The 22,212-nt window shown below is 44.8% G+C and overlaps 1 protein-coding gene across 1 annotated transcript in view; it reads left to right on the top strand.

Moving 5' to 3' along the window:
• The window catches only part of Tmc2 (transmembrane channel like 2), a 57,696-nt gene extending 38,408 nt beyond the window's left edge, over positions 1 to 19,288 (top strand). The window contains exons 12-19 of the mRNA XM_052181483.1: positions 1,133 to 1,282; positions 2,629 to 2,757; positions 6,565 to 6,632; positions 7,335 to 7,574; positions 12,007 to 12,132; positions 15,397 to 15,475; positions 16,121 to 16,238; positions 19,071 to 19,288. Of these exons, the coding sequence (XP_052037443.1) occupies positions 1,133 to 1,282; positions 2,629 to 2,757; positions 6,565 to 6,632; positions 7,335 to 7,574; positions 12,007 to 12,132; positions 15,397 to 15,475; positions 16,121 to 16,238; positions 19,071 to 19,288 (1,128 nt within the window). The remainder of the gene's footprint in view (positions 1 to 1,132; positions 1,283 to 2,628; positions 2,758 to 6,564; positions 6,633 to 7,334; positions 7,575 to 12,006; positions 12,133 to 15,396; positions 15,476 to 16,120; positions 16,239 to 19,070) is intronic.
• Positions 19,289 to 22,212: the final 2,924 nt, after the last annotated feature.

The raw sequence follows: 22,212 nt of genomic DNA on the forward strand, positions 1-22,212 counted from the left end.
CCTTTTCTCAAGCTGTCTTTTCCCGCTTCACGTCTACACCAGTTAGCACTCTCATATTTTGTATGCAGGTTTTTGTATGTTGCTTCACAGCTGTCATAGCTAGTCAATAACCAAGTAATTGTCCATTGATGTGATGTGCCGTGGTTGGCCAAACTGCTCATCAGTGCTTGTCAGACCTGTATGGGATGCTTGCAAATCAGGCCTTGGGAACAGCAGCGAATTAGACACAGTCCTATTCCAAACGGCTCTATGCTCTGGGTCAGGAAACAGACTCATTCAATGAGTCCATTGCTTCGTTGGAGGCAAGCCCAAGGCAGTGAATCAGAGCACAGGGGGAGCTCAGGCAACATCAGGATGGCTGCAGAATGCAGAGGAGGGAAAAGGATGGAGACAGTGGAGGAACAGATGAGTCTTCCTCACTCCTCCACCCCATTACCACCTCGTTACTATTCTGCAGGAACTTTCCCCTGAGACTGCAGAAAGGTTTTAGAAGGTTCTAACAAGGCAAGTGACCAGCACTGGTCCATAATCCTTCTATCCTCTCTGGCTTCTCTAAGAAACTGCTCCATCCTCACAAGCCTCATATTTTACTCTGGGGTACAGATTCACTTGACTTTCTCTGAAAGTAGCTGGCCAGTTCCAGATGTCACTGCCTCAAAGAAGTCCTCTATGTTCCCCATTGTCTGATGTGGGTGCTCCCCATCATCTGATGTAGGTGCTCCTTGGTCCCCAGAGAGAATTCCCACAGCTCATCTCACTTTGTTTTCTGATTGTCCAGCTCTGTTACTTACGAGACTATGAACTTCCTGAGAGAAAACCCTTTTGGTCACTCTTGTGTCACCACTGACTTGTATGTACATGTTAGAGCCTTAATTCTCAAAACAGATGGATGGATGTGTGGGTAAGTTGATGCTAACTTAGGGAGAAAACTTTGTTGAAAGGGTCAAGGGACTTTAGCCCACTGCAGCCTCTCTTGATGGACTGAAAGCCTGAGGAAGTACTTTTCTGAAAAGATTGTCCAGTGGTAAGGCAGAGGCCAGATGGCAGGACTGGAGCTAGTTTTACTTGTTCCCATGGAAACAGCTGACTCCCCCAGCTCCATCCAACTTCCGATTGCCGTGTTCTCTTCCAGCTTTCTAATGAAGAGAAAATCAAGAACATCACTCACTGGACCCTGTTCAACTATTACAATTCCTCAGGGGGGAATGAGAGTATGTCCCGGCCACCACCACACCCTGCAGATGTGCCCAGAGGTTCTTGCTGGGAGACAGCTGTGGGCATTGTGAGTAATTATGCTCTCTGAAAAGGTGACCTTTGTTCGAGGTTTTTTGTTGTCCCCTCTTTGATCTTTCCATTTGGGAAATAATCCTGAAAACTCAAATGTCCATCAGGCAGGCATTTCCTAATCGCCTTGGAAAGTCTAAGGTGAATAGAGCAGGCCCTGTACATCCTAGAACTTCACATGTATCTGTTGTCTTTAAACTTGTGATGAAGTTGTTGGGTGAAAAGACTTTTCCTAAGGAGATGTGACACACGTATCTACTCACCCCAGATAGGGTGCTCAGAGCAGATCAAATATAAACGCCACCAAAGTCCAACTGGTGAAACAATGAGTTTTATGGGGGTCACTTACAGGAATGTCAGTGAGGGTTACTTACAGGAGCAGAAATGAATCAAAGTTAGCTGCATTGGGTGACAGCTCACTAAATCTGGGAACCTGGAGCCCACTGCACAGCCTGCAAGCAGCTCAACAAGTTGGAGAATATCCTTTCCATGTGCTGCAGTTGGTCTAAGTCTCCTATGGGCAGCATCTGGACTTGGGGTCTTCTTTCCAGCTCACCTCCTTTAAAAGTGACTCTCAGCAGTCTTTATAGCTTCCCCTTGGGAAGGAGGAGCCCAGTGAATCTGGTAGGTTTCAGGAACTTCCTGAACCTATTTTGAATTGTTTGCCTTCTAGTTTAAGGAACTTCACTGCTGGGTGGAATGTTTCAATCTTCTAGGAAACTGCTACTAACAGAGGTCTATAAGCTCTTTTCCATTTAAAAAACAAACAAAAGACAAAAACAAAACAAACAAAAACCAACCAATTCTTTATGCTCTATGTAACTGGACAAAACCTTGTTTTTTTATTTCTGCTATGTGGCTCTTTGGTTTATTTTCTCTATAAATCAAGAAAAAAATTTCATCAGTAGGAAGTGTTGGCCAAAGTAATTGATGGTCACATCCAGTCCTAGTGGGGACAACCAGGATGTCAGAGCAGATGGGAGAAGCAAAAGGTGAGGCTGGAGATCCTAGCAATGGTGAGTATGGGACACTGATCATTACTAATAAACCACGCAATTTGCATACTTGATGGAAAGGCTTCCCAATAACTCAGCAAGCATGATATTACTGACTCCTTGAAGTTCAGATATTATTCTGAAGTTATTTAATTAATTAGTGATTTATGGAGCTGAGGCTTAAATTACACTTTCTCCAAAGTCTGAGGTCCTTTCTCTGCCAGGAAGAATCTGGCCACATGAATGGATTCAGGTGAGTGGGAGAGAGTGTTATGCAGCTATGATTGTTTGAGAGAAGCAGACAAGTTCCCATCTGGCCACTTCTATCTTCCTGTGTTCCTCTCTGCAGGAGTTTATGAGGTTGACCGTGTCTGACATGCTGGTAACATACCTCACCATCTTGGTCGGGGATTTCCTCCGAGCTTGTTTTGTCCGGTTCATGAATCACTGCTGGTGTTGGGACCTCGAAGCTGGTTTTGTAAGCTCTTCTTCATATGTTCTGCACTAAGGTGCTAGTACCGCCCACTCTGATATTTCTCCTCAGATACATTCTTGTGCATTTCATGTCTGAGGATGCGTTAGGCAAGTCACTGTTCTGTAAAGTGTGTTTAATCATATTTACTTAAGAGTCCTCTTTTCATTCACCGAAGCAACTCCATCTTTTCCCATTGTAACCTTCATCTAGAAAATGGAGGTGTGGGGCCTGAGGAGATGGCTCACTGGTTGCAATGACTGGCTACTCTTTCAGAGAACCAAGTTCCATTCATAGCACCCACTTGGTAACTCACAGCACTCCAAGTTCAAGATATCTAATACCCTCTTTTGGCCTCCATGGGCATCAGGCACTTGTGTGGTATACAGATATACATGTGGGCAAAACACAATACACATATAGTACTAAAATAAAAAGAGTTGGTTTTGTTTTTTTGTTTTTGTTTTTTTAAGAAAATAGAGCTGGGAGGTGGTGGCGCACACCTTTACTCCCAGCACTTGGGAGGCAGAGGCAGGCGGATTTCTGAGTTTGAGGCCAGCCTGGTCTACAGAGTGAGTTCCAGGACAGCCAGGGCTACACAGAGAAACCCTGTCTCGAAGAAAAAAAAAAAGAGAGAAAGAGAGAAAAGAAAATAGAAGCGTTCGGTTTGGGGGAAGGTGAACTACATCTTTCAATGCCAAGCAGAAGGCCAGTGGAGAACTACCTAACTAACTTCTATAAGAAAGGCCGAAATCTTAGGATGCATGAACATTTTAGAAATCTCTGGATAGGGCTGAAGAGATGGCTCAGCAGTTAAGAGCACTGACTCTTCTTCCAGAGATCTTGAGTTCAAATCCCAGCAACCACAAGGTGGCTCACAACCATATGTAATGGGATCTGATGCCCTCTTCTTGTGTGTCAGAAGACAGCTACAATGTACTTACATATAAAAAATAAATATGTCTTTTAAAAAAAAGAAATCTCTAAACAGCCAGGAACCTGATGTCCTTTTCCTGACTTCTAATTAGGCTTTGAGAAGCCTCTGACTCTTAGGGGCGCCCCCTGAGATCCCCTCTTCCCACACTACCTGGTGAAGCGCTCACCTCAAGCATATGCCATTTTCTCACTGTGGTGGCTTTCTATGAATTGCCGGGACCTCAGGCCCAGTGAGTATCTTCTCCACAACACCTCACTGTTATCCTCAGTAGTCAAGCTGGGAAAAGGAAGACTCCTTAACTGGGCATCTGGAGAAAGACTCCACATCTCGATGACTTATGCAGTCCTCAACCTGGCCCATAGCCTGGTGCCTGACACCTATGAGCCACAGTACAGGCTTCTGGCATATGTTTTAAATAATCCTGTTCAGCCCCTCCTCAGCACCAACAAACCTTGTGACCGTGCCTGAGAACAATAGTGAAAGAATGGTGACCTAAAAAGTGACATCTTTGATAGAAAGGCACAGTGTTGTTGTCTTCAAATTCTTTCTTTTTTAATTTTTTAATTTTTTGGTTTTTGGTTTTTGTTTTTTTGAGACAGGATTTCTCTGTGTAGTTTGGGCTGTCCTGGAACTCACTCTGTAGACCAGGCTGGCCTCGAACTCAGAAACCCGCCTGCCTCTGCCCCCAAGTGCTGGGATTAAAGGCGTGTGCCACTACCGCCTGGCTTTCAAATTAATTTCTAAACTTCACAAGATTGCAAAGTTATAGTAAAATAGAAGCAAAGATCTATATCCATCACTCTAATAGGGTATAATATGAAGGCAGGCTTGGCAGTTGGAAAGATGGTGGTTCAGTGGGTAAGAGCACTTGCTGAAAACATAAGGACCCACCATGGTTAAGATTCAAGCGCCCATGTAGAAAGGCAGACAGGGTCACATGCGCACTGTAACCCCAACACTGGGGATTGCTGACTGCCAGCCTAGCTTCAGGCTCCATGAAAGCCCTTGTCTCAAAGCAATGAAGCAGAGAGAGAGAAATATGCAACACACAGGTGCACACATATGTGCACACACAAACATCACACTCGCATATACATATATACAAAAGAAGAAGCCAGAAGGTCGGGCGCTTGAAGCTAGCTTGGGTTATATAGTGAGACCTTGTTTCAAACAGGGAGAGAATGATGACACCGTAATAACTAAAGCTGACACTGGAATACACGTCCTTGCCAATGCAGCAGAATGCAAAGCATAGATACTGGTAGAAGCGATGGGGGAAACTGCTTATAATAAAGATGTTGTTTCAAGTCAGTAAGAAAAAGCCTTATCTAAAAATGAACTATAGGGGTTGGAAAGATATCTTGCTGGTTAAGAGTACTGGCTACTTTTCCAGAAGACCTGGGTTCAATTCCCAGAACCCACATGGTAGCTCACAGCTCTCTGTAACTCCAGTCCCAGGCGATCTGACACCTGCTTCTGGCCTCCGAGGGCACCAGGCACACACATGGTGCACAGACATACATGGAGGCAATATAAACAGATAAAATGGGGTTTGGGGGAGGTTTTTTGTTTTTGTTTTGTTTTGTTTTGGATTTGGTTTTTTCAAAACAGGGTTTCTCTGTATAGCCCTGGCTGTCCTGGAACTCACTCTGTAGACCAGGCTGGCCTCGAACTCAGAAATGCACCTGCCTCTGCCTCCCAGAGTGCTGGGATTACAGGCGTGCGCCACCACCACCCGGCTAAAATGGTTTGGTTTTTTTGTTTGTTTTTTTGTTTGTTTTTTGATAAAATGTTTTTGAAATTATTTTTTAAATGAGCTGTGAATGTGATAAATGTTTTCTGAAGAACTAAATTCCTTTCCAAAACATAGAGTCAGGCTTCAGCCTGAAGCGGTAGATACAATTACCTCTTGGTTGCTGTTATTGTTGTTGTTGCTGTCGAAAGTTTCAGTTTTAATAACTTCCTAACTCTGGAGGCTAGGGAGACAGTTTAGCAGTTAAGAGCTCTTGCAGGGAACCTGGGTTCAGCAACCCAGCTAACAGTGTCCATTCCAGGGGAGCTGGTGCCCTCTTCTGGCTTCTTGGGTCACTACACATGTGTGGTACACAGGCACAGATAGAAACACATAAAAGAAAAATTAATTTAAAACTTCAAAACTTTTCTTTAAAAAAGTTTAGAACAAGGGGCTGGAGAGATGGCTCAGCGGTTAAGAGCACTGACTGCTCTTCCAAAGGCCCTGAGTTCAAATCCCAGCAACCACATGGTGACTCACAACCATCCATAATGAAATCTGACACTCTCCTGGTGTGTCTGAAGACAGCTACAGTGTACTTAGATATAACAATAAATATTTTTTTTTTAAGTTTAGAACAAGGATGGCGATCTAGGCCATTCGGTAGAATACTTGCCCAGCATGCCACAGGCCCTGGGTTCAAGTCCCAGACTGCCTAAGCCAAATATGGTAGCATACACCTATAATCCCAGCACTTGGGAGGTGTTAGCAAGAGAATCAGAAGTTCTAGCTATATAACAAGTTAGAGGGCAGCCTGAGCTACATGAACCCTGTCTATAAACAAACAAACAAACAATGTATTCAAAGGCCTACTAAACAGAATCCTACCAGTTATTCTGCTCTAACCTCAGAGCTTGGGAAGTCCAGACATAAGGATCACCATAAGTTTGAGGCCAGCCTGAGCTATGTAGTGAAACTATTGAAGAGTAATAACAACAAAAAACCAAAAACTGAAGAGCAGCATCCTAAACCCAAGGCAGGCATTTTGGGGTGAGTTGTCTTGACTCGATCGGCTCCAGCTGGTGTCACCTAACGTGAGCTTGCTCAGTCCCCTCTTCCCCTCTTGTCCTTCCTGTCTCTCCAGCCCTCATATGCCGAGTTTGATATTAGTGGAAATGTGCTGGGTTTGATCTTCAACCAAGGAATGATTTGGTGAGTTTCCTATTTCATCTGAAGATCATATAATGTGGGGGTCAAAGAACTGGAGCCTCCATTTGTCTCTCGGTGAGCTGGGAGGGGCCAGCAAATCACCTCGCCTCTCTCCGCCCCCCCCCCCGTCTTCCCCACCTCCCCCACCCCCCCACCCCCACCCCCCACCTTCTCCACCCCCCACCTTCTCCACCCCCCCACCCCCCCCACCCCCGCTTTCATTAAAAAGCCAGACAGCAGGACAGGATGAGAAGCGGAACAACTTGGCGGTAACCAGTGCTGCAGAGAAAGTAGGAATGGAGAGAGGAGCGGGGAAAGGAAACAGAAGAGAGGAGGAAAGGGGGAGGGAAGAGAGGAACGTCCTCCTCCGGAGGCTGCATGAAGTCTGTAGGACTGTCTGGAAGCCACACCAGCCAGTTGGGCGGCTCCTGGAGGCCAGAGACCATGTGACCTGCTGGTGGGAAGCAGGGATAAAATCCTAGCCAGGGTCCCAGCTGGGAGTGCTCAGAGCTATCTCCCTCTCTTGGGGACTGGATGGCTCCAGTCTGATGGCAAATATCCTGGTTAAACAGGAGGCCTCTGCTCTTGGGCCCTTTGGGAAAGTAACTTGACTGTATGCCCCTGGTCCACCCACCCCATCACCTTCTATCAACCCTCCCTTGCCTACTCCCAGGTCAACCAGGTGTCCTGTCTCTGCCCTTTCAGGATGGGCTCCTTCTATGCCCCAGGACTGGTGGGCATCAATGTCCTGCGCCTATTGACCTCCATGTACTTCCAGTGCTGGGCAGTGATGAGCAGCAACGTTCCCCACGAGCGTGTGTTTAAAGCCTCCCGATCCAACAACTTCTACCTGGGCCTGCTGCTGCTGGTGCTCTTCCTCAGCCTCCTGCCGGTGGCCTACACGGTCATGTCTCTCCCACCCTCGTTTGACTGTGGCCCCTTCAGGTGCACTCTCTGTTTCTGGGGACAGTTCTCCTCCGGAGGCAGTCTGCCCACAGGTCGTGGGTCAGAACTTCAGTTCTGATTTCATGCCAGTCTGTGAGAGACTATGCAGCTTTAGGCAAACTATTAGAACCATTTAGCAAGTTTTCTGCAAGGAGGGAGAGGTTCCATGTAATAGCAGGCAGCTACTTGTGGCACAGAATTCTCAAAATGAAGAACTGGGAAACCTTATTTCTAATTTTTAATGTTTTTCTTTTTTTTCCTTTTTTTTCTTTCTTTCTTTCTTTTTTTTTTTTTTTTAGTTTTTGGATTTGGTTTTTTTCAAGACATGGTTTCTCTGTGTAACCCTGGCTGTCCTGGAACTCACTCTGTAGACCAGGATGGCCTCAAACTCAGAAATTCACCTGCCTCTCCCTCCCAGAGTACTGGGATTACAGGCGTGCGCCACCACCGCCCGGCTTCTCATGTTTTTCATTGTAATTAATTTTGATTTTAATAACCACAAGTGGCTGCCTACCATATTAGATGATACAAGTATAACCTTTAAATAGTAGATAGTCTACTATGATTGTCTTAGCACAGGATAAATCATAGAGGATAGTCTAACCTCCACCCAGGGTGAATCAGGAACAGTTTGTCTTGACTGAGACTCTCAACTGGGTCCCCATACTCTATAGAATTCTGCTAGTACTAAAGGTTGGTTATAAATAAAAGTTCTTTGGGAGATTGGATATAGTTATATAAGGAGGTAGGTTAAGCAATGATGTGTACCTACTATTATCTTTGTAAATATATAACCCGCTGATAACAAATCCCTCTACTTCCTAAAAAATATTCTAGGACTACAGATATCTAGAACATGGTACTCTTTACCAGGTGTCTTCTCGTTTAGAAATCCTCTCTGTGTCCTCCTTGAGAATCTTTTTTTAAAGATTTATTTATTTTTATTTTATGTATATAAGTACAGATGGTTGTGAGCCATTATGTGGTTGCTGGGAATTGAACTCAGAAGCTCTGCTCCAGCCCTAAAATGTATTTACTATTATAATAGTAAGTACACTGCAGCTGTTTTCAGACACCCCAGAAGAGGGCGTCAGGTCTCATTATGGATGGTTGTGAGCCACCATGTGGTTGCTGGGATTTGAACTCGGGACCTTTGGAAGAGCAGCCAGTGCTCTTACCTGCTGAGCTGCTGAGGCATCTCTCCAGACCCCCCCTCCCCCTTGAGAATCTTACAACAAGCTTTCAAGGATAAACTAGTGTTCCCATCCTTGCTGAATACCTGCCATTGACTCGGTGAGGCGAGTGAAAAGGACCATGCATAGCTTTTGTGTGGTCCTGAGTGCAACTGTCTCCTCCAGCTGTGCACTCGCCCACCCTAGGGCCAGCCCCGCATGTGTGTGAAGTGTGCTGTGGGGAAGGCTGGTTGGCTCCTTTCCAGTTTAAGATGGGCCTGAGGTTGGCATATCTAGAGGAGGTATTCAGTGGAGTGTTGTTCTGTCAGAGCAGGATCTAGTCACACAAGAGTCTACACAGACGAGAGAGGATAGCAGTCAGGGTCCAAAGCTGTGGGAGGCCAGAGATGCCAGAGTGAGGGAACAACCACATGAAAAGATTTAGTTGGCTTCTTGGTAAGCGCCTCGGTGCAGCTGCTGCCATAGCTTTCTCAGACTGATCACCTGGGCCCAGGAAAGATGATTTCTTGGCCTGTGTCCGTGCCTGTTCTTGACATTTGTGTCCCTTTTTGCTGGCCTGTGTCATGCCTGTTCCTTTATGTGTCCCCTTTTACCACATCTGCTTTCCTGGGTGTCCCTGGCAACCTCTGTCAGATCTAGGAAACGAGTCTAACCTGAAACTCATGGAAGAAACATGGTTCCAATCTCCGCAAACCTGAACTGACAAAGGTCGCTTCTCAATCTAGGTTTTGCTAGAATTCTCAGCTGAAATGCACATGCGCTCACACACACACACACACCTTTTTACCCACCATGCGTTCTTTGCTGGACATGATGGCCACTGGCAATAACCCAGCACATGGAAGGCTAAGGTGGAGAAGCATGAGTTTAAATTCAAACCTATCTCAAAATACAGACAAAACATGTTGTGCCTTTTCCTTGTGTATCATATTACATTCTCCCAATGGACAGCAGGTCCATGGGGAGATGGTGTTTTCTTCCTTTCTCACCGTGTTATACTCAGTGTCTGGAAGAAAACAATTGCCTTATGGTTGATGTTCAAAATAGATGGCCGCCTCACAGAAATTCAGTCACACAGGGAAGTTAGGGTTTGGACCACACTAAATGCCTCAGGATCCTGGCAGACATCATGAATGATTGAGATGATTAGCAGTACATCGTATACAATCACAAATGGCAGTTGGTGAGCTAAGCCTTTCAGAACAAATCCAAAAAACAATCCACTTTTGTAAATAAAGCTTTATTGGACACTGGGCCATGTCAATACTCCACGGGTACTTCTTGATTACAGCAGTAGGATTGAGCAATTGAAGTCGAAACCATCTTACCTACCTACACAGCTTAAAGTGAAATTATTTAGGTTTTTGCAGAAAAATCAACTGATTTAAAGAGCATATCTAAGCATCAACTCTAACTGACCACTGTGAACTCTGTGCAGGTTCATTTCCTAAAGGATAGAAATGCTGTTGACACTGAATTCACAGGGTTCTTTTGAGGATTTAATATGATGTTATCTGTAAAGTACTTAAAGGACCATATTGGTCCTTAGTAGGAATCTCAGTGACCCTGTTAAGCCAGAGCTCTGCTCAAGTTGAGGACAGTTGGTGGTCACCTCAGCCAGCTGTCACCATGAACAGCACGGCCCAGTACTATGGACTTTTCAGATCCTCATAAAAATCTGAACATTTATTTGAAACTATATATCAATTTCAATTAAAAATTCATTCAAAATTTTAAAACATTCTACATTATGCCACAGACTAACTCTGTGGACATGGACTACACCTTGGCCAGTCTTTGATCTGCTTCCTCCAGAGCAGTTCATAGATATTTATTGTGCATATATCTAGGTATGTGAATCAGGAACACAGTAAGGGGGAAGTTAGGAATGTCTGACTATAGGCTCGGGCTTTTCCTGCTGCCAGGGAACCAAGACTTTGGCCGTCTGCAGCAGATTTAGACCCGTCTAGGAGAGTTGGGAATCTGGGGTGAGCTGCTCACTTTTATCTGAACAACAGGATGCATCCATGCCTGTTTCAATTATTTTATTTATTTATTTATTTAATTTATTTATTTATTTATTTATTTATTTTTGGTTTTTCAAGACAGGGTTTCTCTGTGTAGTTCGGGCTGTCCTGGAACTCACTCTGTAGACCAGGCTGGCCTCGAACTCAGAAATCCGCCTGCCTCTGTCTCCCAAGTGCTGGGATTAAAGGCGTGTGCCACCACTGCCCGGCTCAATGTCTTCACTCATGGATTAATTCACTTGTTTTTGAGAGAAGAGTAAAGGCAATCCTATAACACATGGAATTTAAGGAAGAGTTGCAGTGTTGGTCACGGGAGAGACGCGCTGCCCCACAGATCCCCAAATCCTTTGTCTGTTTTTGCAGCTCAGGTCTGGTCTGTTTTCTTCTACTTGTAAGGGAGACCTGATGGCTCTGATCTACTCTCCCTTCTCTCTCTCTCTCTGGATTTGTTGAAATTGCACCAGCATTGTTTGCAGTTGACCAGGAGGAAGGCACAACGGAAGAAAGGTGCCAAGGAGCCCCAAATGACCACATGCTTGCCAGGGAAGACAGAGGTAGTGATGTGGAGGTAGCTAAGGTATTCTGAAAGTGTGACAAGGTATTGTGAAGACTGTATGACAGTCCCTGATGAGTGATGTAAAGTGCTTATAACAACACCATCATGTGGGAGGCACTATACTAAGCATCAGTTAACTTGGTCGGTAAGGAACCTGATAGTGTACATTTTAATCTTTGCAAGTTACTAGTGCTGGCGCATGATTCATTGCCTCTGAAACTAATGTTGAAATCCATGCAAAGGCCTGGCACAGGTGCCAGGCATCATGGGCAGGTGCCAGACACTTGCACTTGCCTGTGGTGCCAGCCACTTGGAGGCCAGGAGATCAGGAATAGACCAAGCAGCACAGCAAAGAACATGTGAGGAAATCCACTATTTTCTTGCCAAAGAAAGGTATCAAAGCAAAGAGCAGTATAGTTTGAGAGTTTGTGAGGCACTGAGGGCAAGAGCTAGCATGTACCCTGCAGTCAGCCCAGATGCCTGCTCTAGTCAGAGTGGCAGCTCCTCCTGAGCTGTCTTCCTTAGTATTTTTGGAGCAGAGCTCTGGCTCTCTCAGAAAAGCAGTGGTGTCAGCTTTGGAACCACGGACGCGTGTGCCACAAGAGTGTGGCACAGGACCTTTGCACATACTATAACGTGCCTTCTCCTCTCTCTAGTGGGAAGAACAGAATGTATGATGTCCTCCACGAGACCATCGAAAATGATTTCCCTAAGTTCCTGGGCAAGATCTTTGCATTCCTTGCTAATCCAGGCCTGATCATTCCAGCCATCCTACTGATGTTGTAAGTTTCCCAGGACCCTGGCTCTGTCTCATGGAAACCTCTCCTAGTAGCTGAAACCAACAAAACAAAACAAAACCAACCAAACAACAACAATAACAAAACAGTATATGACTATGTAGTGTTGGCTGTCCTGGAGATTGCCTGATAAACCAGATGGTCTTGAACTCATGCAGATCTGGCTGCCTCTGGCTCCTGAATATGAGGTCACCCTAAAGCTATCTTGAGTTGTTTTTTCCTGTGCTTTAACAGTTTGTCAAGCCGGGTGTGGTGGCATACATGTGTAATTTCAGCACTTGGGAGGCAGAGGCAGGCAGATTTCTGAGTTCGAGGCCAGCCTGGTCTACAGAGTGAGTTCCAGGACAGCCAGGGCTACACAGAGAAACCCTGTCTCGAAGAGAAAAAAAAAATCCAAAAACCAGAACAGTTCCTGTCATAGCCCACCAGGAAGTGAGGGCGTGGGACCCAGTGCTTCGCTTTCTCCATTTCCTCCCTTCTGTGGCCCATTCACCCAGCTTAGCAGAGGTGCGCCGTCCACCTCCTGGGTCAGGCTGACTTCAGGCACTCGTCCTTGGGGTTTGTATAGTGTCCGCCGCCCTGGGTCTTTTCCTTTGCTTCCCACCCACCGTTATGAAGCTGCTCTGCACCTTCTTTGTCAGGGTGGGCTGATGTGTCTGAGATCAGGAACGACATAGCCCTTCCTCCTTTAAAATCATCTCTCTCAGGTACTTCACATGAGTAACAACAAAGTAATAGCCGAGGGCAGTCCAGCCTGCCCTTTCTGAATAAAACATAATCAGACTTTCCTCCTGGCCACTTAATTCCCAGAATAAGGACTCTGAGACTAATTATTTGTTAATAAACCCATTGGGCCATAACTTTCACTTGTTCTCTGACTTGTTCTTACTTTTTTAATCCCTTTTATTCTAAACCTGGGTTCAGTTAGGTGGCTGGTTTCCTCTCCTTGTCTTATTTCCATCTCCTCATAGTTCCTGGGGTGAATCTCACCTTTATTCTTATCGTGAGTTTAACTAACTGCTGGTTTTCTCCTCAGTGATTCCTTGGCAAATCTCCCCAGTCTTGACTAATCCCCAGAATCCTCTCTCTCCCTAATGAATGTCCCACCTCCTATTTTCTGCCTCAGTTCATTGGCTGTAAGCTTTTCATTGACAGGTGATGCTTATAAAAGACTCTCCTTTTGATGGAGAGAATCAAAAGGAGGAGAGGCCCCTGGTCCTGGAAAGGCTCAAGGCAGCAGTGTAGGGGAATTCCAGGACAGGGAAGGGGAGGGGGTTGATTGGGGAATGGGGGAGGGGAGATGGCTTATGGGACTTTGGGGGGGGGGGGCACCAGGAAAGGGAAAATCATTTGAAATGTAAATAAAGACTATATCTAATAAAAAAAAATAAAAGATTCTCTCTACATGTGTAGGTTGCATTTTTGTTGCCATGACAAACAGCACAGCCAAAAGCACCTTTAAAGAGAGAATGTGTGCTTGGCTTACCGGACTCCATGGCCATCACTGAAGGGATGGGCAGGAGCATTCACTGGTGCCATAGAGCATTGTTCTGACTGGCTTACTCTCCACAGTTTGTCATTTTCACAATTTGACCAGCACCATTTGCTGTCTTTTCTCCCAGTGTGTGTTTTTGCCTTCTTTATTAAAAAAATCAGGTTTGGACTTATTTCCAGGTCTTCAGTTCTATTCCACTGATCTGTGTTTGTGTTTTTGTCTGGTTTTTGTGCCAATGCTGTTCTGGTTTGTTTGTTTGTTTGTTTGTTGTTTTATTGTCTCTGTAGCACAGTTTGAGATAGGGATGGTGGCACCTCTGGCAGTTCTTTTATTATTCAGGATTGTTTTAGCTATCCTATATTTTTTATGCTTCCATATGAAATTGAAAAATGTTCTTTCAAGTTCTGTGAAGAATTCCATTGAGGTTTTGATGGAGATTGCATTGAATCTGTAGAATGCCTTTGGTAGAGTGACCATTTTTACTATATTCACCCTACCAATCCATGAGCATAGATCTTTCCATCTTCTGATATCTTCAATTTCTTTCTTCAGTGTCTTAAAGTTTTTATCATTCAAGTCTTTCACTTCCTTGGTTAGAGTTACCCCATGGTATGTGATATTATTCGAGGGTATTGCGAAAGGTGCTGTTTCCCTGATTTCTTCTCAGCCCATTTGTCATTTGTATATTGGAAGACTACTGGGTTTTGTGTGTTAATTTTATATACTGCTACTTTGCTGAAAGTGTTTTTCAGCTGTAGGAACTGCTGAACTTAAAAAACTGTAGAATTTTTAAGGTTACTTATGCATACTATCATAGAATCTGCAAATAAAGGCACTTTGACTTCTCCCCTTCCAGTTTGTATCTCCTTGATCTCCCTCAGATGTCTTATTGCTCTAGCTAAGACTGTATTGACTAGGTAAGAAGAAAGTGGACAACCTCATCTTGTTCCTTATTCTAGTGGGAATTCTTTGAGTTTCTCTCCATTTACGTTGATGTTGACTAGGGGCTTGTTGTAAATTGATTTTATTTGTTAAGGTATGTCCCTGAAATCCCTAATCTCTCCCGGACTTTTATCATGAGTGGGTGTTGGATTTTTCTCAAAGGTCTTTTCTGCACCTAATGAGGTGATCATGTGGTTTTTCTCTTTCCATCTGTTTATATAGTGGGTTGCATTAGTTGGTTGACATATGTTAAATAATTCCTGCATCTCTGAGTAAGCCTTCTTGATCGTGAAAGTTGATCTTTTTTATGTGCTCTTTGATTTGGTTTGCAAGTATTTCATTGTGAATTTTTGCATCTAAGTTCATATGAGAAATTGGTCTGTACTTCTCTTTGTTGAGTCTTTATGTGGGTTAGGTATCAGGATCACTGTGGTCTCATAGAAAGAATGCTGTTTTTGCTTTGAGGAATAGTTTGAGGAGTATTTCAATTAACTCTTCTTTGATAGTCTAATAGAATTCTACGCTAAAATCATCTAGCCTTGTGCTTTTTTTCTGGCTGGGAGACTTTAAATTACTGCTTCTATATCACTAGGGGTTACAGGTCTGTTTAAATTGCTTAGTTGATCTTGATTTAACTTTGGTAAATGGTGTGTTATGCCCACACTCAATACAATGGAGTCCAGAACCTGGGACAGTAGGACCAGCTCTACCCTGCTAAAGACAGGTGTTTCAGGCATCCTAGGAAAAAACACCCACTTCCTGTCATGTTCTAATATCCCAAGGCCATAGGAAGTATGCTTTTTCTCTTTTAGTCTGGCCATCTACTACCTGAACTCAGTTTCAAAAAGTCTTTCCAGAGCTAATGCCCAGCTGCGGAAGAAGATCCAAGCGGTGAGTCTCTCAGGAGCTGCATCCCTAACTGTGTTCTTGTTTCTCGATGGTTTGCTCTGTGATGTCAATTGTGTTCTTTCAATGCTTTCCTCATAAGCCAAATCCCAAAGTGTCTGCACGACAGGAAGCATCCTATACGGTTCAACAGCATGCACACACAGTATGAAAATATTTGAAAGGCTGATGGTACAGCTTAGTAGTAGAGAAAGTGCTTAATATTCACAAGGCTTAGAATCTGTCACTAGCACTCACTCATTTGCATACATACACACACACACACACACACACACACACACACACACACACGGACAAACTCTAACAAATCTCTGAGCCCTGTCATCCTCATTTCTTGTTACGCTTCTGGAACTAACTTTATATATCTTGCTGCCAGTTCCCCACCCACACCTCCTCCTGCCCAGATACAGGAGAACACTGAAGGAAAGGATAGGTGTTCCTTAAGTGCTGTGCGAAGCCGACCCACACACTACACTCTCCAGTTAGGTGCAGAGCCAACAACAGGCAGTTGAAGGTAGTCAGCAAGAACTGTGAACACGCTCCTACCTCATCTCTCATGACCCAGGGCTCTAAGCATCTGACACCCATACCCTTCGATGGCATAAATGTTTCCTTTTTTTTTTTTTTCAGCTCCGTGAAATTGAGAAGAACCATAAATCCATCAAGGGAAAAGCCATAGTCACATATTCAGAAGACACAAGTAAGAACAGGTCCAAAAATGCCAGCCAGCAACATCTTACTAAAGAAGGTATTTTTTCCAAGTCCACATGGAAGTTGTAAAGAATATCCAATATGAACTTGGGCTGATCTGGGTTTAAGATAAGGACACTGATGATTATTTAGCAATATGAAGCGCCTACCTCCTGGGATGGTGATGGTGACAGCAGACCATGTAAAGTGCTCATCAGAACCTTGGTGTGCAGAGTTAACTAACAAATACTCGCTAGAGGTAGTGCTAAAAGGAGACATGCTGGAGCTGAAGTGGTAGCTCAGAGGTTAAGAGCGCTGGCTGCTCCCAAAGGATCGGGTTCTATTTTCAGCACACATATGGCAGCTCAGAGTCCAGCACTATCTTCTGGTCTCTGTAGGCACTACACACATGGACCATAAACATACATGCAGAGGAAACACTCATATACATAAATAATAATAAAAACTTCTGCCAGGCAGTGATGGCATGTACCTTTAATCCTAGCACTCTGGGGTCAGAGGCAGGCAGAGATCTCTGGGAGTTCTAGGCTAACCTGCTCTACAGAACAAGTTCCAGGATAGCTGAGACTTCACAGACAAACCCTGTCTTGGAAAAAAAACTGCTATCAATAACAACTTTCAAAGAGACAACCCACATAGAATAAGCTGGTGGGAAAGAGTAAAAAGTCTCTCCCATAAGGGTCTCAGGTCCCTAATGAGTGATCCATCACACATAGACCAGGCTCTGATGTTGGGGAGAGGAAATGACAGGATTAAAAGACTATGCCTGAGGCTATCTCATTGTCTCAGGAGCACCTCTGTTTTATGGGGGGGAGGAAGGCAATATGCCAGTGTCAACCCTGGATAAGGGAACTGTACAAGATGCACCACAGATTATTAGTCTATAATTTAAGAGTTAAGACTTTTCCTAAGTGTAGCCACCCGCGGCTACATTCAAATGGGTTACCAGGTTCCTTGGAAGGAGAGCTGGGGATAGGAAGGGGGTGATGAGAGAAACCTGGAGCCAAGACAAGATTTCCTGCTCAGGGCTCAAAGTTTAATGGAGGTCTCCAAATGTGTGTGTGTGTGTGTGTGTGTGTGTGTGTGAGTGAAAGACCCTTCCCCCAAAGGCTGGAAGCTTCTCCTCAGAACTGGTTCAGTTCCTCCTCAAGTGGTTAGTGTTTCTTCAGAAACTGCAGGTCCTTGAAGAACAATGGGCTTCTCCTTGGTCTGAGAGCTCCACCTTGGGTTGAGGGGATTATGGCTAGCATAGGAATCCTGCTTGAAGGCTGGGAGAGGAACTTCACCTTGGTCAATGTCAAGTCGTGCCAGGTGGCATGGCACCCCAATAAGGCTCACTACACCTATGTGTTCCAATTTATTAGCAGTTGCACTTCACATATTCTTCACCACTATTTTTTAAGCATTAACCAAAATAATACTATCTGCTATGACCAACAGGTCCAAAAGATCTCATTACATCTCAATGCAAAATCCAAATGGGGCATTTCCACTTAGGACACAAGTACGGGGATGCTACAGGTGGTCAGGGACTAAGGCTAGGCATTTGTAGGTTCTGGGCCTCTTGCTCACAGCTTTGCTGAAGTGATAAGAGAGCTTTACTGGGAATGAGCAACAGTAGCAATCAGAAAAGGACACTGTAGACAAGTATTGACAGCAGAGGCTGTGAGAGACGGAGTCTGTAGCCCTGGACACTATAGACAAGTATTGACAGCAGAGGCTGTGAGAGACGGAGTCTGTAGCCCTAGCATACAGTCTAGAGTCTCACTTTGTGGGAAGTAGTGGCTGGTTACCAAGAGGCAGAGTTTGGTGGATTCCCTGTTTTATTCATAGATTAAGTCACATGTTCATTTCTCTACTGTGAATATTTGCCTTACTGTGCATGTGCCCAAAACAAGTCCAGAACGAACCAGCGCTTCCATTCATCATACCCAGAGAGACTGGGAATACACTTGAATGTAAACTGTCTAGATGTAATTGTTGTTAGGGGCAGAAAATGTATACTATATTGTTCAGAGATTGGGTTCTGAGGTTGTTAGGTGCATTGTTCAAAGAAGCAATGTTAACAGTACATTCGGGTAAAGGAGCCAAGCTGCCATCCTATGGTTCTGATTGTATCAAATATCTGAAAGAAGAAAAGCCCAGAAGTCACAGTTGGTGACTTATGGTACATACAAATCCACAGAGGAACATTGTCTATTCTGTGTTCCCTAAGAAGAGGAACTGAGTTTAGGAAGGAGCATGTCCCTGTCTTGGAACAAAGAGAAGGGAGAAGATATGTAAGTGAAGGAGCTGAAAATGAGGCTATTTTCTAGGAGTTCACATACTCTCTTCCCTTCCATCATCAGATCTGAACTGGCCATCACCCTGAGAGGCTGCTGTTACTATGGTCCCAATTTTTACTCTGGAAAACCTAGAATAAAACTCTACCCTTGGGGCTGGAGGGGAAACTCGGCAGTTGAGAATGCCTACAGCTCTTCCAGAGGCCACTAGTTCCCCCAGCGCAGACACTGGGTGGCTCATAACCCTGTAACTCCAGTTCCAGGGGACCTGATGACTTTTGTCCTCCAGAGACACCTGCACCCACCTGGCATACATTCACACACACACACACAAATAAACAAACAAACATTTATCTAAAATAAATCTAAAATCCAAACAAAAAAGCCTCTAGCTCAAAGCCAGAGTTTAAACTGTAGTTCCCCAGCCAGCAGACAAAGCTCTTCCTATTCAGGTGCATACCAGACCCCAAGGGCAACCTGACAGTTCCAAATGGGACTAGAATCCACAGATACCAGAGCAGTCAGAAAGCTCCAATTGGAACACAGACAAAATCTTCTACATCTTTATTCTTGTCTCTCTTTTCCAGAGCCCACATCTTACTCTCCCAGCCAAATCCAGACCCTGGGCAAGAAAGCGCAGGGACCCCACATCTCCAGTACTGATGGTGGAGCCTCACAGTCTACCTCCTGGCACCATGTTGGGTCTCAGCCACCGAGAGTCAGACAAGATTCTGGCCAACCCCAGTCTCAGACTTACACAGGCAGGTCACCTTCTGGAAAGAGAACCCAGAGGCCTCACCACTGATTTTCTGGGATTCATGGGTGTCCGAGGCCTGGGCTTGGTTTTCGGGCTCTACTGTTTTAAATATCTCTTCCCTTCTCATCTCACACACATACATGTTTCCCTATGGACATATAACATATGAACTTTAATCTTTGCTTCCAGCCCTTGATTACTGTCTAAAGGGAAGAGCAATGGCTTCCTCTGAAACCTTGTCTGAACTAACTGGCCTTCCCAATATCTTGTTCAGAAAACCCTGGACCTCACATCCTAGTGGTTTCCCTTGAATCCAGACTTGGGGAGGCAGGGATGAGGCCATGACTCCCTGTGTGGACTTTTTCTATGGTGTATATGTTAGGACTGTTTCTACAGCCCTCATATGGAGGGCTACAGATCTTACATGAGCCCCATCTAAGGGAGCTAGATGGTTCAAATGGCAGGTCCAAGCAAAGGAAAACAGAGGTGGATGAGCCAGAGTCCTCCCAACAGAAAAATCTGCAACACCCATCACCCAGCTGGGAAGCTGATGCCAATCAAACACAGAGACTGCACTGGAGCATCCTAGCTGCAAGACGAAGAAACACACAGGCAGCATGGTACTTCTGATGCAACTGAAGAAAACCTGACGATTGCTCAGGGCAGGAAAGTCTTTTTCATGCATCAGCTTCTAACAGGAATTAATCTGATTCCTGCATAGGGGTCCTTAAAGATGGTAATTCTTTGCAAAATGTCTCCTAGTAGGCATGAGTGAGAGAAGCCAGAACATTAGGAAGGCTTTGCTAGAAGCCAAAAGCTTAGCAAGGTAGAAGTCTTAGATTCTCTAGAAACCCCAAGTGTAAGAAAGACAGTACTTTCCTCTATATTCCCAGACACAGGTGAGCAGCTCCCTTCAGGCCAAGGGAGCATCTTCCCCCATGTCTCCGAGTATTCTGAAGGGAGTCCTTTCTTTCAGCCAGTTACATTTTGTAGCTATCACCTGAGTCCTCAGGGGCCATCAGAGGTATCACACACACACACACACACACACACACACACACACACACACACACACACTGAACATCAGGCAAAGTCCTGGTAGTGAGAAGATTTCACAGTTACTCATAACTTGTACAATTAACACAGTTCTTAAACTGAATTTCACACATAAGCTACAATGGAATGGAAATGAAGACATATGAGCAGGAGAAACAGGGTAGTTACTTCACCTCAGTCCATCTGTCTTAGGGTTTTACTTCTGTGAACAGACACCATGACCAAGGCAACTCTTATAAGGACAACATTTAATTGGGGCTGGCTGACAGGTTCAGAGGTTCAGTCTGTTATCATCAAGGCAGGTACATGGAAGTGCCCAGGCAGGCATGGTGCAGGAGGAGCTGAGAATTCTACATGATCATCTGAGGGCTGCTAGCTGAATACTGACTTAGAGGAAGCTAGCATGAGGGTCTTACAGCCCACGCCCACAGTAACACACCTACTCCAACAAGGCCACACCTTCTAATCTAATCGTGCCATTCCCTGGGCAGGGCATATACAAACCATCATACCATCCTAATAAAATGAAGATCTCCATGAACCCCCAGTGAGCCTCCAGATCTGACAGTGCCTTCAAGTCACACACTGCCTTCTGAGGACAAACATGCTGGCTGTAAGCTTACCTAAGATATCAACACAGGAATTCAGGCAAGCTAAGCCACACCAGCCAGCAAAGGCCACAGCAGCTTCCATGTCGTATCATCTTGCCTGCACAATGTCAACTCGGAAACAAGAACAATTGAAGGTATGTCTTGAGCCATCAGCCTCTGTTACTGTTGGGCATCTGACAGTTAACAATACACATAAGCGCCTATTACAAACCAAATAAATTACCTGTTTTGAGGAAGCATAATTTTATGTAAAGAAATATATTTGTTGTCTATTGCTATATACCAAATGAGCCCTTCAACTGATGCCTTAAAATGGGTTGGGCCTATAATTCTGGGCACTCGGGAGGCAGAGACAAGATTGGCATTAAGCTCAATGCCAATCTAGTTTGCATAGTGAATTTCAGATCAGCCAAGGCTATATCACAAGAACCTGTCTCAAAAATCCAAAAAGAAAGTAAGTAATAAAGTATATTAAATATTTGTTATATTGAAGAGTGTCTTGGGGGTCGGCTGGGGAGACAGCTTATTCAGTAACAGTGAAAGTATGTGGACCTGAGTTTGAGCCCCAGAACCCATGGAAAAGTCAAAAGCAGTAGCCTGCATCTATAACCTAATGCTTATAGGCAAAAGGGGACAGGAAGATAGACAAATCCTAGGGACTTGCTGACTGGCCAGTCTAGCTCAGTGAACTCCAGATTCTGTGATTCTGTGTCTAAAAACAGAGTGGGATAGAGGAAGGCACTGGATATGAATCTCCACATCATGTGTATATACTGGAGTACGTGCTTGTGTAGAGTGGGGAGGCAGGAGTGAGGGAGAACTCCCCATGTGCGTGCGCGCGCGCGCACGCACACACACACACACACACACAGAGAGAGAGAGAGAGAGAGAGAGAGAGAGAGAGGAGGGAGAGGGAAATGGAGAGAGAGAGGGACAGGGAGAGGGAGAGGGAAAGAGAGAGAGAGAGAGAGAGAGAGAGAGAGAGAGAGAGAGAGAAATCTATTCTAGTATTCTAGTTTCTAGTTCTGGGCATTGCAAGCAAATGAAGCAGCTATGAGCAGGAGGCTTTAATTCCTCCTGGGTATTGACAGGAAACCATGGTTATTCTCTCTGTGAACCTTTCCATAAAGCTGTGTCAAAGTCAAAACTGTGGAGGCAGATCTCCAGTAAGGGGGACTAAGTTAACAAGCAAAGGTTAGGCAGGGCAGTGGTGGTGCACGCCTTTAATCCCAGCACTTGGAAAGCAGAGGCAAGTGGATTTCTGAGTTCGAGACTAGCCTTGTCTACAGAGTGAGTTCCAGGACA

This window comes from Apodemus sylvaticus, chromosome 5 (genome assembly GCF_947179515.1).
Source record: "Apodemus sylvaticus chromosome 5, mApoSyl1.1, whole genome shotgun sequence".
Classification (NCBI taxonomy): Eukaryota; Metazoa; Chordata; class Mammalia; order Rodentia; family Muridae; genus Apodemus; species Apodemus sylvaticus.